General features: G+C 35.6%; 1 protein-coding gene across 2 annotated transcripts in view; it reads right to left on the bottom strand.

The window, feature by feature from the left end:
- Nucleotides 1–17499, bottom strand: part of LOC121418647 (alpha-actinin-like) — a 68715-nt gene that overhangs the window by 27770 nt on the left and 23446 nt on the right. Inside the window, exons 2-5 of one of the 2 annotated variants that reach the window (XM_041612625.1) lie at nt 12925–13159; nt 12028–12114; nt 7992–8079; nt 701–779 (exon numbers count right to left, since the gene is read on the bottom strand). In XM_041612625.1, the coding sequence (XP_041468559.1) occupies nt 701–779; nt 7992–8079; nt 12028–12114; nt 12925–13159 (489 nt within the window). Of the gene's footprint in view, nt 1–700; nt 780–7354; nt 7443–7991; nt 8080–12027; nt 12115–12924; nt 13160–17499 lie in introns of both variants that reach the window. The other variant, XM_041612624.1, reaches the window with a different exon arrangement.

Raw genomic sequence — 17499 nt, 5'->3', positions numbered from 1 at the left:
AGACAGAGTGCAACAAGGGAATTCCCCTAATATCACCCAGTATTTCATAAGTGTTTTCCTTTTTTTTATTGCCACAATGAAATTTTGAATAATTGGAAAGCATAACTTTTTGTTTCAATAAAAATGATCCGTCAAAGTATTTTAAGCTTTGTTAATTAATGTGTTGGTATCCAATTAATCCTCGATGATAAAGAAAATCAGTCAAGAAGCAAGAGACAGCGATGCCAATGGAGCAAGAAACCACTTCCCGCCCATGGAGATTACATGTGCGAAGGAAAGGTCTTGATCTCCTCACATTGGTGTCCCACCTGTCTAGTAAAAATATGATGTTGCACTCTGTCATTCCAACGCAATACAAACAATAGTGTGGTAGAGATAGGATGCGGATCAGCCAAATTTGAGCCCTCCTCCCCATCAACCCAAGTCAAACAACACTTCTCATGATATGCTCCAAATTGGCAACATCCAGGTTCACGTTTCATGAAAACATTTGTCAGCGACTTTCACGAAAATCTGCATAAGGTAACATAATCCTTGAATCTAATAGGCAGATTGTAAAAGTACCCATGAAATGCACTGACAAGATGGTTCATGAAGCACCCCCCAGGAAAGACTGTGGAAGTGTTGCAGGACTTAGGGCTTCCAGGAGAGGAAAGCTGCAGGAAGAGACCAGCCAATGAGGTACAGATATCCTACATACCTTCTTTAGTTTGCTGTAGTCCAGGAGATCTGGGCGATGCCTGTGGATCAGGGCGCAGAACCCAAGGCCATCCTTCCAGCTGTAGATGGTCAATCAGGGTGTGCAGTCAACGGTGTGGCAAGGTGGGCGGAGAGGGGAAGGGGGAGGGAGGGGGGTAAGAAAGGAGGATACGGCAATGGAAAGGGGTGCAGTGGGCATTCATTGAGGGGAGGTGGTGGATATCAAGAAGCAAAAGGGGGTAAGGGTGAGGCAAAGGGTGGGGAAGGGTGCAGGGAAGGGTATGAGAAGTGAAAGGTAAAGGTAAGAAATTAAATGAGGAAAGGGAAAAGGCAGAGGTAATTGTGATGATCCGCAACGGTTCAAAAATGAAAAACAAGTGAATAGTAAAAGGAAAGGAGATGGATATCAGGATTATTCCAAAAATGGAAGAAAAATTAAAGAACAAAGAAATTAGAGTTTGAAAGTGAAAGAATGTGAGTGGTAAAGATGGGAATGGACAATTGAGATATGGATAAAATCCACACAAAGGGGATAAATGGAGAGAAAAGATAAAAAAGATAATTAGTACACTGAAAACACTTCAATGTGACAGACTTTCAATTTTGTTCAGTTGTTTGTATAAGTGACTTACTTTATTTCAATTTTAGATGAATAGCAGTCTGCTGTTAAAACTTGGTTCTGTATTTGCAGAAAAATTCCAATGATACAAATTTTTCAAACAACATTATTACTTGAAAATCAGGATAAGTTCCACTTTTTGACCACAAGTGAAATCTAATCCAACATACTACATTTCAATAATTACCTAATATAGCAGATGACTAGAAAGACATTACAGAGAATTCAAACAAGTACATAATTCTAAGAATAAGATGATTTAAAATTTTCAGAAACAACTATTATCTAGTGGCCAGTATATTTTGAATAAGTTTAAAATTTCCTTTCGGTCCAGCAGTAGCTGAGCAGTGAGCATAATTTGAATTTCTAATTGAGACATCTACTGTACATGTATGAAGACCACGTGGAGAATTATCTCAAACATTGTTTGAAGTTTTGATGCTACTAACACCTAGATAAAGGGAGCAATCTGATACCATAGCAGCTACACTAACAACACTTATCTGCAGACACACATAAGTTCGAGCCAAGAAGGATAGCACCTCAAGTTAAAGCCTGTCTGCATCACATATCCATTTAGGAGACCGCCCAACTTATTGGCAAACTCTAAAAAAAGGCAGTTTCGCAAAGAAGCCAGGTTGATCTCCACATGCCTTGCCCAAAGTTTCAGGGCTTAGCAAACAGTTAACGGGGACGAAACTTTTCTTGGTGCAGAGTCTGTTTCTCTGGCACTCCCAGTAGAGCTTAAATTTTTGCGACTGTTTGACAATACACAAAGTCATTTGAAGAATAATAGTTCTATGATGCAGACTTGCATATTAATTAATTGGGTTCCTACTGTCTGATAGATACATTGTTTCTTTATTATTTGATTTCTGAGCCCTCTCTTCTAATACATCCCAGGGCCCAGTCTTAAAAAGAATTACGACTGATCCGTTCAACCTCAGCTATATGGAAGTCCATCAATGTCATAATTTTTCTTACAGGAAAATTGCACAATGTCCTCTTGAAATCATACAGAGATACAATGAATTTTCAAAAAAGAAAAAAAAAAAAAACCAATGAATGTAGGAATATATTTAAAAAAAAAGATTTTGAACAAACATGCATTTTATATGTAAATGTCGCTGGCTTTCCATAGTTCTTGTTGATTGGATCAATCACAACTCTTTGTAAGACAGGACCCAGATCTACCTACTCCTGTGTGTGATAGCTAAATATGACTGATGGATACAGGATTCTTTATATACCAGTACCTGGGTATAAACTTTCCTCCCCTGTATATAGTTCCTGCTCTTAGTAAGATAGTAACCTCTCCAATTAACCCTCAAAATATGATATGAACTTTATGGTATGGTTTTCATTTCCTAATCTCAATTCAAATACAGTACTACAGTTCTAACATCTTGACTTTGTTTTACACAATATACTAAGGAAGGTTTACTTTTGAATCATCATATCTCCTGAGCAATGAATTGTTATCCCTTCAACCGAGAATTCAATCAAAGGAATATCTACCTAAATATAAATTTGCTTACAATGGTAAAATTTACAATAAAGTTTGAGTTAATCTTAAAGACAATTTGAGAATTCAAATAAGGAAGTTTGAAGTGCTTCCACATTCCAATAAATCAAACAAAGTGACAACTTCAATCAACATCAGGAGGGTGTTTCATAAAGCTGTTCGTAAAATACGAATGACTTTACGCACGACTGGTGACCCCTTCATGTGCTAGATGATACATCCCTATGTGATTCATTTAGGACACAAGAACATGCTCACGTCGTTTGTAAAGTTGTGCGTAACTTTACGAGCAGCTTTATGAAACATCCACCTGGGTCCTGTACCATGAAACATAGCTTTTGATCATGTGGATGTTTCATTGATTGATAGCAGTGATTATTGTGTGTGATCATTTGTAAAAGTCAGCCCTGTGATCGATTCCTTAGATTTATATTACAAGGCCCTGCTCTCTTCACACACTTCTTTATAGAATGGTCTTTTTTTTTCAATTTAATAAATATCCTTTCGCTCAAACTCTGTGCCAACTTTTTATTTTTGTACACTTCCTTCTAGTTTCAATACTGAGACAGTCCCTTCACTTACAAATAATCTGTTCATAAGTTTGTTGGTAAAGTTACAGGGGCATAGGTTAACGTAACAACAAATATATGAACTCCTGAAAATGTGAATCTAAATCCCATTACAAGGTTTGTACTATTGCATGAAATGAAATGAAAAGGACCATTCAACTTGGATTGTGGCATAAAATATACTTAGCGGTAAAAGTTTACCAACCTGACTAAAAATATTGAGGCATTCATTTTGCTGAGGGCTTGTACACCATATAGATGTACCTCAGTGTCACATAAAGACAACTTTCTGAGGTATATGAACTTGGAGTGACACCCTACAAACACTCAGCTTTCATGTGATGGAAGTAATAACTTTCCTGAACAATGCATTATAAATTACCAAAGAAATCAATCTTTCATATGTTATGCCTTGTCTGAGCTTCTGACAAGAATTTTACCTTTTACTCGTCTTCTGCATACTAAATGTGTTTACATAAAGTGGATACACATGTAGGAGTGCATGAGAGAAACTTCTGAGGTATTTAAGATTTGGTGGATAATATAAATGTAAAATTTTCATCTGGGGCATTCATGTATTTTACTTCAGATATACTTCCTTTTCATGCCCATATGATAGCAGATTGCAATAATTCCTTTTTGTTTTACAGGTATTTCCTCTTCAGTACTCAGAAGGTAATGATATATTTTTTTTAGTTCTGAAGGGATTACTGCCTTCTTCAGACTGGCTTGAAATGCCTCCAGACTATTAAACCTAGCTTTTATTCCCCCAATTACATCCAATTTGCATGATCGTTAACTTATTTATGGGTACTTAAAGGAATCCTGCTTAAAGAATGATCAATTATTCAGGCTTGTTAAGACCCTCTAAAAGTTCATAGGGAAAGGCAGCATATTCTTCGCATTTTCTTTCTCACCAGTACACGGCGTTGTTTTCTTGTCATTAATTAATTCAAGAATCATCTGCCAACTGATATTGTTCGAGTTTACTGATAATTCATATAAATTACTGAATTCATCGATTTGTCAAGTATTATATATATTTTGGCTGATCAGTTCATTTGCAGGTTTATCATCAAATTTTACTTTCAAAATTTTTCATTAAAAACAAAGCCTTATCAAAGTAATGAACAGTTTAATGTACTGCTAACATTACATCATGCTAAGTGTTTTGTTGATTCATCTCAAACATAAATTTGCAAGGAATGTTGTACAACTGAAACCTGCTACATCATAATGCACCTGGGGGCCGTTCCATAAAGCTGCTCGTAAGTTAAGAGCGACTTTAAGAACGACTGGTGATCCTTTCTTGTTCATTAACGATGGTTTAGCGCATAAGAATGGATCACCAGTTGCTCGTAACTTATGAACAACTTTATGACACACCCACCAGTAATGCTAACCTTTCAGGCCAATGGACACTTATCACTACCATATCAACAAAGCCAACAAAAGTTTCAATGGTAGTACACATTGATAGAAACAATAAAAATGTATACAGTGAATAATATGCAAAAGAGCCGAAGAATATCAGATTTTAGCATTTTTTGCATTTAAGTATTTAGTCCCATTTCCATTATAGTTTGTGATAAAAATGAAAATAAGAGTATTTTAGTAATGTTTCCTTTAACTTAACAAGAAATAATCAATGGCTTAAAGGTGTACTTAAACAGATAATCTGACTTCCATAAATAGTTGTTGATTAATGACTGGCTGTTAGCACATAAAATAGCATATAAACTTGATAGTAATCAGAAAGACAATTCTCATGTCTTTATCAACGACTATTTTCTTTTCTTATGATGCCATAATTTTTCTGGCTAGTATCTGGGAGAAAAGTAGACTAGTGGAGACCTGGCCCGGATATATTGTGGTACTTAACCATACAAAGATTTATGACTTACAGGAACAGGTTCACAGCTCAGAATTAATTTCAAGCTTAAATATTTTGTGGGAAAGGGGTTCTGCATGTAAACAATTATTTTTATTTTTCATTCATTATTATTATTTTCCTTTTATTTTATTTAATTTTTTTTTCATATATCCTTATTTAATTTTCTTTATTTTTTATTTTCTTTTTTTTATTTCTTATTATTTATTTTTTAATTGTTATTTATTTTATTGTTATTATTATCATTATCATTTATTTTATTTTATTTTATTCTATTTTTTTTTTTTGGGGGGGGGGGATACGCTGTGCACCGAAACAGAGCATTGTGCTTTTTAGATGCAAAGCTCCGCCGCACTTGTGTCTACAGTGAGGAGAGGAAAAACCAAGCTTTTCTTTGGCTGCGGCCGACACTTGCCTTCAGAGGTGGGCCAATTGAACAGCAATTTTTTTTTATTACATAAATTGAATTGGCAGCAGCTTTTTCCCTTTTTAAACAGGGTTCCAGTCTTCAACCACTCCCAAACTAGTCTCCAGACCACTTCACCAGTGAAGACTTAATTTTCAGTCAATTTAGTAAAAACATCTTCCTGATCATCCTGGTATAAAAATTCCGCCTGAAAGCGAATTCCTTTGTGTTCATCCAACCAATTTTTTCCCATTTCACCTGCTTATTTTCAACAAGTCGGGGTAACTTGAGGGCATCGCATCCTCCCACGACACAATGAATTAGATGAATTATTTCAGGATGGTCCGGCTATCAGAGTTCACGTACAATATTTTATGGCAACACCCTGAAGTACTCTTTGATTGTTACGGGTTAAGCATGAAAAATATGATTTACTGATTTACTCTGAGAAACGTGAAATTCACAATTCATGCAAGATACAGGTACCCATAAATATGCATAATTTGATGAATTTTCAGCAGAATTTTGTTTAGAAATACTTTCTATTGACAAACAGTCATGCCATGAAATTTAAATGAGTACAAATGACAGCATATTTGACATCTTTAATACACATAGAGATCATTCTGTTAGTCATTCTGATATTGATTGCATAATGAATGTGTGGTGTGTGTGCCTGGACCACCACGAGCCCCATGCATTCAAGGAAACTCCAAACCACCTTTCACTTCATCATGCATTACAGAATTAATGCACACTGCTGGAAGAAAGGTATCAACAAACAAACACACACATGTCCTTTCTAAAAAGACCTTTCAAGATATTGAAGTAATTCGAGAAAATATAAATTATGTTCCTACAAACTTATACCTCAGTCATATTTGCTCTACGGCAGCCGTAAGGCAAGTCGAAAACAGCCGTTTTGACATTTTTTAGCAATAACTAAATATAGGTGGTTTGAATAAAAATGAATAAAGCGGCTGTTTTTGTCTCACCTTAGAGCAAATGTGACTAAGGTATTATTCTGTGAAAGATATGTAGCAATACCCTTGGACATCCAAACTAGCCTTTTACAAGACTCATACTCCTCACATAATACAAGATTCCTATTACAGGTACAACATATGACATACAGGAATCACGATACATGTTTCTGCGGTCCCTATTTGACTACTGTGGTCTACATGTATATTAGTTTATATTCTAATCTTAATAATTCTACCAGCTCCAACTATCGTTTAATACACATGATGTGCTGTACATGTACATGACAAATCAAATATGACAAAAGCCTTTTGCTTGTATCTGCATCTTCGTTAAGTGTTTAACTCTGGACACTTTTGTGGCACCTTATGCAAATAGGCATGGAGGTAGAAATGAAATGTGGAAAGCATGAGAGTACAAGTCCTGCATATAATTTCACTATTTTCTGATCGAAATTTGTTTAAAAGTTGTCTTAACAGCATAATTTTGCAAATTCTTCTTAAATTTTTTTTAAGGTTGAATTACTCAAGAGAAGATTGAGAGGTTGAAAGAAAGAATTTCTAAAAACTCAAATTTTGTTTTCTTTTAAACCCTGAATTGCTGGAAAAAGGTTGAGAAAGAAGAATTTTGTGGGAGTCTTTTAAGATTTTGTTTCAGTCACCTCATATGAAAGTCCTTGATGGATACGTTCTTGTAGGGCGCGGTTTTACGCTGACACCATAGTAAGAGACCGTCTCTGGCGGTAGTATCTGCATGAGATAACACAAACTTGAAAATCCAACATGAGGGGAACACACAAACGAGCCATGCCATGCGTTAAATCTAGCACTTTCTTGTTTGAATCTGCATACTAAAAGGTAGGAAAATGCTGCATGAAAAATAGGTTTGGGGTTAGATGACGAGTTAGACATACATCGTAATTGCAAAGATGTATAAGGAAAGAAAACATGCAGACGAGACGATGACCCAGTGTGATGTATACACAGTAAAAACGCTGTTTAAACATTTATACAATTACTCTATGAACCTCACAGAAGTTGTTTAAAGTTTAAACAACCATGCTTGATTAATCGAGAATTGAATATCAAATTTAATATTTTTTTGCTTAAGATTTTAAACACTTGTTTAATCTGTTTAAACCACTACTGTAATGTTCATATAGCAAATAGCATTTTTACTGTGTATTGTATGTTCAAATGGAAGTAACCTGGGGGAAAAAATGTTTAGGTTAGTGACACAGCAGTATCGTTTACCTCACGCGAATGTTTCATTGTTGTTTACAACAACAATTTGTTTACCTATTGTGGAAGTTCTGGATGTTGACGTTTCTGTAGGGGGCAGTCTTGCGCTGACACCACAGCAAAAGGCCATCCTTGGCAGAGTGATCTACATTGCAGGAGCGGCATACAGGGTTAAGAGTGAGCAAGGGTGGTGTGTGTGTGATAGAGAAGAGACAAGTGGTCAAGAAAAGGTGATCCGACTAAGATAGACTAGTCGGATCAATGGAAGATTATCCCGATTGAGATGAGTTTAGAAGGTAAGTTAAAAACACTTGCTTACCTTGATATTAACCTAAGAATAAAAAAAAATAATCTGTATCCTTTACACAATGTACAACAAAACTTCGCTAAGTTCAGGTAGTTTTGCAAAACAGTTCTTCTTCTTCTCATCAGGGCTTATGGATACAAAGCATTGTGCTTTAAGTCTAAAAAGAATGTCAAAAGTATGAAGACAAATAATGATATCATAATGACTTCATTGTTAGGTCATGAGTTGATGAGTGCAACTCTGTACAAAATTTATTTTTCACTAATATCTTTTGATAAAAATATATGATTTGTTGGCAGCGAGTATGAAGTAGTATGGCAAACTGACAATACCAAGTTTTCCTGCCTCTCTCACATTTTTGACACCTCATATCTTACAGGCTTTGTTCACTGAAATTACAGGGGTTTTTTAAACGGAGAGGCATTGACACTCTCAAAATCATCTGCTTTTTGGCAGAAAAAGAATCTGAACAAAGTGACTAAATAAGAAAAGTAGAAAGTTGGTCAGATAGAAGGTCTTGACAGGTGAAATGTATCCTCGAGAAAAATGGTTACACAAGCCACTATAATCAAAGATGGAAGGTGACCATTTGTAGGAGAAATCAACTTGTGTTAGGCTGACATTAAGAGACATAGACAGGTTATCAAGGAGTGACTTTACAGGTTATACCTCAGTCACATTTGCTCTACGGCGGCCTATATGTAGCTATTGCAAAAAAATGTTAAAATGTCCGTTTTCGACTCGCTGTACGGCCGCCGTAGAGCAAATGTGACTGAGGCATTAGTCACTACATAGGTTAGTCAAAAAAAGTGAGAACATAGAGATTAGTATCACACAATTCCTCATCAGTTTTACTGGTAATTTGATATAGGGTTGAAATCTAAAATCTCCGCATTGTATTTCCATGTTGTATGCTTTGTGTACATTCTTTGCATACATACTCATATCTACAATATGTACAGTATTGCACAATCATATTATGAAAAAAATCAACCCAATCATGTGGTTCTTTCAATTATTAGCTCTCCTCAATGTTTCATGTAAAACATTAAATAATTATAGGACGTGGGCTACAGATAATGGTGAAAATGACATAAAATGATACAAAATGAAATCAATACACATAAGACAGATAATGAGAAGAATGCAAAAACAATAACTGACAAATTACCCACACCGCCCCCGACAAGAGTGACACCCTAGCTGCAATTCATATAAAATCCAAATAAACTCCTAAACGACCTGAAATATTCAAGTAGCTGTATTTTAAATTTCAAAATGTGTTGATCCATGTAAGTTCTTCCTTTCATACAGTCCAAATAACAACAAAACTGCAAAAAAAACAACATAGAATTGAAAAAATGTGCCATTTCATACTTGGCTAAAAACTTTTCTGTTGGTCTATCCTTTGTTATGTGAAACTAATAGGAGTCACAAAGTCATTGTGATTGTAACAGGGCAACTCCTCCAGGACAATGGGCCCCACATCCTGACATATCACACATCCTCAGAGATTACCTCACCCAAAAATGCAAATCATCTGAAGACAAACTGTAAGTCACCAGGGGGTGGGGGCATGACGATTGCTCCAGGCTTCATTTTGTCTAAGCTGTAGGGTTAGGGTTGGGTTGCAATAGGTTAAGTTAGGCTAAGGGTTACGTTTAAAGGTCAAGTCCACCTCAGAAAATTGTTGATTTCAATCAATAGAGAAAAATCAGACAAGCACAATGCTGAAAATTTCATCAAAATCGGATGTAAAATAAGAAAGTTATGACATTTCAAAGTTTCGCTTATTTTTAACAAAATATTTATATGAACGAGCCAGTTACATCCCAATGAGAGAGTCGATGATGTCACTCACTCACTATTTCTTTAGTTTTTTATTGTTTGAATTATACAATATTTCAATTTTTACGAATTTGACGATTAGGACCTCCTTGCCTGAAGCACAAAATTTTAAAATAATGGAATTCCACATGTTCAGGGAGGAATGAAACTTCATTTCACATGACAATGACGAGAAAATAACAATATTTCATACGTCATATAATAAGATACAAAAGAAATAGTGAGTGATGTCATCAGTTCCTCATTTGCATATCGACCGAGATGTGCATATAACTGTTTTGTGAACTGAAGTGAAACTTTAAAATGCCATAACTTTCTTATCTTACATCCGATTTTGATGAAATTTTCAGTGTTATGCTTGTTGAATTTTTCTCTTTTTATTCAAATCAAGTTTTTGTGGGGGTGAACTTGCCCTTTAAGGCAGGGTAGCATTTAGTCTAAGTTTTGAAGTTAATAATTTGAATAGTATGTGGAATTTATAACAGAGCAATTGTCCCCCAAAGGAAATGTCATGGAACTCGACGGGCATTCTCTGGAGGGTGAGGGGGGTTAAGAATTATCCTTGAACTCATATTGAAATGCATGGGTTATCAATGGCATGTATAAGGTTTTGTCACTTTTGTGAAAGGCGGTTGGGTGTCAGTCTCGTTCATTTGATAATGGTTTTGGCTTTTGAAAAGGAAGATATCAAGGTCAAAGGTCAATTAGTGCTTCTCGAAGTTGATTGACCTTTCAGATATTTCTACAAAGCAAGGAAAGGAGCAAGAGTAAATTATTAACACAATCACGAAAATACATTAAAAATATACATCACAGCGTTATGACAATCACCATGCAACTGATTGACATATCTTTATTCTTTCTAATTACCGGTTAAAGACATGAAAGTGCAAAATAAAAAAAATCAAAGAAAATTTTTCTTTTCTTTTATATTGTGAAACCAAGTTCAGCTCAGACGGCTGACAAAAGAGTTTCCTTTATGTTGCTTCAATGAAACTAAAAGGTAATGTATGTCATAGAGGAGCTACAATATGAACTTCCTTTTGAAAACGTGTTCTGAAATAATCTGTGGTTTTAAGTATGCAATCATTGTATGTATTTTTCAAGCCTTGTTTTTTACATAAGATAATGTTTAATGGAAACTGAAACTCATTGTCATCTTCAAAAAGTTTCAATTTGTTATTAATTGTATAATTTATGACATGCAAGCAATTTTGCAGTACATAAATCATGCTTAATTTGGAAGAAACCATGCAATGACATGCATTAAGACAAATTGATTTCTCCTTCATCTCATAAAACCAAAGGGTAGTTAAGAGACAATTTTTTTAAGCAATAGTTAAAGTCAAATATAAATGATCCAACTTTTCTTCCCAATGATTAAATTGGGTCTTTGGGATAAATTGAACACTGTGCGAGGATAGAGCTTATTTCCATTATCAAAGTAATGGAAATACAGCACTTCCAAGCAGGGTGAGTACAATACAAACATTTAATTTAAATAAATTCATGTTCACGACCCTGCAATCCAGGTAAAGGTACTAAATATTGTCAGTAGAAAAATTTTCTTCATCATAATAAACTTCTTTGACTGATTCCCAATCTCATGGTTATGAAACGGATGCTTCCATCCATACTGGGCCCCAATTGCACGGAACTAAGTAACTTTTATGGGAACTTTGCTATTAAACTACCATGGTAACAATGCCAAGCAGCCAATCAGAAGCAAGGATTTCAAATAAGTTACCACTGGAAGACAAAGTTACCACAACAGTAATTTTGATGCAATGTGGCCCTGATTTGGAATTGGCATGTAATGAATGTCACATATTGTTGCCACCCTGTGATATTTCATAAAAACCATTGTTTGCTATCTATAAGCTTCTTTGACCTTTGACCCCAATGTTTAATGTGCATACATAGATGCAACTCCCCCACCTTCTATTGAGATGTCCTGGATAGCAAATCGTAGGATGATGGTCCAGATCATACCCAAGATCATCTTTAGATTCTGATCCACAATTTCTGGTAGTGGGAAGAAAAAAAAAATATTTGATATACACACAAAGATTTACAAACTAGCACAATAATACAGCATAAAATGGCATTTATAAGGGTGTGAACGGTCTATAATTTCTCTGAATAGAAAAAAAAGTACCACAACATTACCATTTCCGTCTCCATAGCATAGATAAATGTACAGGCCTAAATCTTTATCTTTGTATTTTACCTCGGGGGTGAATTGCTTCTCTGATCCCAGGTGCTTAAGATGCCATTTATTTATTCCAAATCAAATAAACATACCCCGAAACCTGAGCTTACAACTTTGCAAATGTATATTTTGGTTATTAATTGATAATTTAATCAATTATTGGACTGATGATGCTAAGTTTAGAAATGAGTCAGTTATAAAGAGTATGTGGTATAGCGCCCTCTATCATTCATACTGTTATAATTTTTCATTATCTGCTTCATTCATCCAAAGCTTTGGTAATGGGTCATCAAAGCTTCACTTTAGTTTTCATAAATTCCCCAATACCTGTATGTCATTGTTCCAATTCATTAATAGATGAATATACACGCTTTAGATGATGCGAAGGATATAAAATCTAAAAATTGTTTTACTTGATAAATTTGGTGATTTAATACAAAAATCAAATATGATTGGGTGCCCAATGCCTCAATCAAAATATAATGACTGCATATTGTTGTCTTTTTTTAAGTAAAACCACTTCTCCAGCATAGAATGAACTGAATATTTCTGTAAATAAATCTTTGTAACTTTCTGTTATTCTATACTAATACTGGAAGATATATCAAAGTTAAGAATCATACCTTCTGCACCAATGGATACAAGCTTCACTCCTTTTGAACTGATGAAGTCAAGAGCCTTGTTCACGTTTGCAATCTTGTGGACGCGCATCTTTCCGCGGTCTGGTTTTGGAAGTTTTTCACTTGAAATCACTTCAAGGAGGGTCAGAAGTTTGAGACCATTGCAAAAGTCTTCCGAGATCTCTTTGATCTCGGCGTTGGCCTTCCTCAAGTGGGAGTTGCACCATGCTGTAAATGTCTGTATTCAAAGAGATATAAGAAATGCCCTGTTAGATATCACATCAGATTGAATATGATCACGATGATCAAAAGTTGAACATTTACATTTAATCATATATTTTATATTAATACAAGCTACACAACTGCCAATTAAGTGAGTCTACTTAGTTGCATTGGCTGACCATTTTGAATTTATGAGTCTATACTGTTAATGTTATTTAATTAACATAGGCCCTAAACAGCTGGCTCATTATTATAGTAACCTCAATTACAGGTATGAATTTAGTGCCATTACTTATGAAAGTGCACATTCATCATTGGACATTTTCTCAGTATACTTGCTCAAGATACACAAAATCTACAGAAACCATGGTTTAAAACCAGTTTTAAAACCACTTTTTTTTTAATTCCGGGCCATCCGGTTTCATCACTTCAAATAGTTTTAATTGTTCTAGTACCAATATGATAAATTGTACATCTATTTTTTACAGTCACATGTACATATTATATGCATCTCATTTAGTTATACACCGTTAAGACCACTGATTTACATGTATGCTACTGCTTTCACTATGGGCTTAATACACTGACATGGAATGATCTCTTCCTGCATGAAGCCAATAGAAGCATATGTACATGTACACTTCACTCGCTTTTCATATTTCACTCCCATTTCACACTGTGTATCACCCAACAGTGTCAGACCTTGACATTCCATACTTTACAAATATAGAAATGGCTTTTAACCCTCAGCAGTTTCTGAAATTGAACTGGAAAAAAACAAAGAGGTAGTGATTCATGCTCTAACCCCCCCCCCCAGAAAAAGAGAATGCGGAAACAAATGAATTGTTTGTTCTTTTAAATGAAATTAAACATTATAATAATCAAGGATCTTCTTTCCTACTTATTTTCCATATATATTCATTTCCATAATGAAACTCAAGGCTAAAAGTAAACTATTGGATATCAAATATATGTACTATGCACAATACATGTGTAGTACATGTATGTGAGCCATCCTGTTCTGAATATTATCTTACATACTTTAATGTCTTTCTACCACATTCGATTCAAATTTTGGCTCCACAATCATGAAAGCTTTCTTTTTTTTTTAAATAACACACCTTTCCGCTTACAGTCAATGTTTATACAAACACGTAATGAATGCTAGCATTTCGTGATGAATGTGATTCAAAACACGTATCCGCCCCCCCCCCCCTCCCCCTCTATTAGAGGATGAACACACCTGACATCACTGTAAGAAAGCCAAATGATAATCTATGTCACTCCTGGTCAATGACAAGGTTATCGATCCTGATAATCATTATCATGGCACACTTCACTGTCTTCTCTTCTGACTTACAAAGTGCAGAAAGTATTGGCTTAGCTTCACTGTCACTGACATCCGGTCACAATATAGTGACTTCATGCATTGTTAGCAAGTATTGTTCTTTGATACCACACAACACAAGGGTGAGGAATGTCATTCATTGTCTTCTCCAAGAATTTTTACACAAGGTTGGTTCAAAAATTCTTCTGTCTTGATTGAAGGATTGGACATATTTAGCTTTCTCTTGGTGGTGATACACGTACTAAGGCCAGTGTCGGAAGCGGCTCCACTTATGTGTAACACCCCCTTTATTAACCCATTGCCTACTGGAACCGGGTGATCCCTGTGAAAACTCTATTAGTAATCAACAGATTAAGGTCAGTTGAACACTGGCTAAGACTGAGACCACTTCTGGATGTGGTTTGAAGCCCGCATGATGCAGACTTCAGTCCTGCAATTAAAACCCCCAAGTAAACTCTGGCCAGCTTGACCACTGACCTAGAATTAGCCAACTATATATAGTATAGCTAACGAACTGTGCAGGAACAATAAAAATGTTTACAAAGTCAGGTGACTTGTGTCACGTGAATAGGCGAGTGTAGACACACAATTGTAGGTCTAGGACCTGTGTAATGATCTTGAGGCAGCTTCAAAGCCAGCATCGTAATGGAGCCGGCTTCACACTCAACGACGCGTGCTCATCAGGGGCATAAGAGAAAGATTCAATAGCATTTTTGAGACACATACATTGTACATGAACAAAGTGCATCATCGCATTACTATAATGTTTGTGTTTAGCTTTTCTAAAGATAAAATATAGGCCTAGGTATATGCTACATTTATGCCTACTAGTAATAGGCCTCTACATGTATTTAATAAAAATCAATAATACAATATGGCTGGGAAATCAACTAATTCCTCTTTCCAAAAATCTCATTCATTATTCAATCAAGACTGGAAAGGATATTAGCTGAATAAATGAATACCTAATCATCAGCCTTCAATAGTAGGCCTATACAGTATGTATACTATGCAAATGTGTTCCTATTAATATTGAATTTTGTAAGCAGCTTAAACACTGATCTACTACTGCCATCTGTGATTAATGGTCATTAAAGTGATACCAATCATTCACAGCCCGCTTTGATTAGAAGCAAACACAGACAGGCTACTGCAATCTGGAAACCCTACAGAAATAATTGCTTTTGCAAATGCAACTTTATAAAATCATTTGCAAGTCCCAAATGCAAACATACATGTACAGCATTTGTGTTCCCATCTACTTGCTTAAACTAGTTTAGTGGAAAAAAGCTTATTGGAAACCATTTTAATGTGTAATGGGAACACTCGAGGCATTCTTGGAATCAATCTTATGTGGTTTTCCAAACCAGTTTGGAAAACCACCTCAGGATATGGTTTTCAAGACAATTGAAATTGTAGGTGAGGACACAAACGTTATATGGGAAGCGATCTTTGTACTGAAGTATTAGAGCGTGTGTGCATGTTGGACACGCTACTCGGTACACACTGTGTGGAACATGCCTACGCTTTGGTTTCAAATTTCGCACTAAACATCATGTTCCCACTTAGAGCGTTCCCATAGCAACAAGATCGCTTTACATGAAGTGGTTCTAGAAGCAGTTCAGGAGCTGGCGATGAGAACGCTAGTTAGCAAACCGATCTTCTCAACTGGGTTTCCTAAAGTGGTTTAAACCGAAACCAGTTCAAGAAAGTAGATGAGAGCGGTGTCTATGATTGGTTGAAGCTTGAACATCAGGTTGCCTTTGTTTCTCTCGAATTGATTTGATTGTAATGATTACAATAAACAAACAAGCTCAACTGCCAATTCATTCCGGATGGGCTAATTATGAATTGCATGCACCAAGCCACCAAATGATCATATTACATTTTTTCTCCATTACCTAGATTTTCTGATTCTAAGAAAATAACTGCAAAATGATTAACATCTTTGATGTATTCTTTCACACATATTTTACCTATACCACTGGGCATTGGTTATTGTTATTCATACTCCCTGCCATGTCAGTTTTTTTTTTAATGATTCACATCTCATTCAATTATGCTGTGGCATAAAAAACTTATTGAATAAACACCAATCATACAATTTATGAATATTAGAGTGTTTTCATTTAGTCCACACTGCCTTCAATACCCTTATCTCATGACGTTTTCCAAACCCTGGACTATACTAGCCCCGGACTATAGGTGGGGCTATCTTGCCAATTAGCCCTGCCTTTACTACAGGGTTAAATAAAATTTTGCCTGTGAGAAAAGGTTTACTACGCCTGCATTTTACAAGCATTCTGTAGTTTTTTGGGGAAAAAAGGCTAGGTAAATTGACATTTTGCCTTGTTGAATAGATATGCTGGTAAGATACTTTTTTTCCATAAACATCCTTCCCTTTAGCCTTGGCACAATGTAAAGTAATACAAATGTTTAGCACAATGTCATTCTACCACTTCTGCCAAATTCCAAAGGAAACAAGGTTACCGTAATAGCAATATCCAAATCAGAACAGTAGGAATATCAAATGATACATACATACAATGTATGCATATCTACATGTACATGAAATATTAGGCAGTTTTATGTAGATGAATACACTTCCATTTCAATTTATTTTTTTCTGGTTCATCACATAAATGGGAGGGGCGGGGCAGGGAAGAGGGGTGGAAGGGAGGGGGAGTGGCAAGGAGATGCAACCAAAACCAAACGCCTTAGAAGGTTATCACTGAAGTGCATCCACAAACAACGGAGTCATATGGCTATTTGTAGCAGCAGGAGGTTTCAACAACCAGTTTAACTTGCCTGTTTTCTCATACCATATTTTAAAGGGGAGGTAGTAACTGAATTTTGGGATCGATGATACTATCACTATGTTCATATTGCATCCAAAGAAAGGAAGAGTCTTGAAGATTTTATCTGTTTTTTCATCTGCCTGTTTCTGCATCTTGGATATACTCCAGAGCTTAGGAGAAAAACATTTGACTGTAAGCTGTACACACATT

The sequence above is a fragment of the Lytechinus variegatus genome, chromosome 7, assembly GCF_018143015.1.
Source record: "Lytechinus variegatus isolate NC3 chromosome 7, Lvar_3.0, whole genome shotgun sequence".
NCBI lineage: Eukaryota > Metazoa > Echinodermata > Echinoidea > Temnopleuroida > Toxopneustidae > Lytechinus > Lytechinus variegatus.
This window is presented reverse-complemented; position numbering and strand designations above follow the sequence as displayed.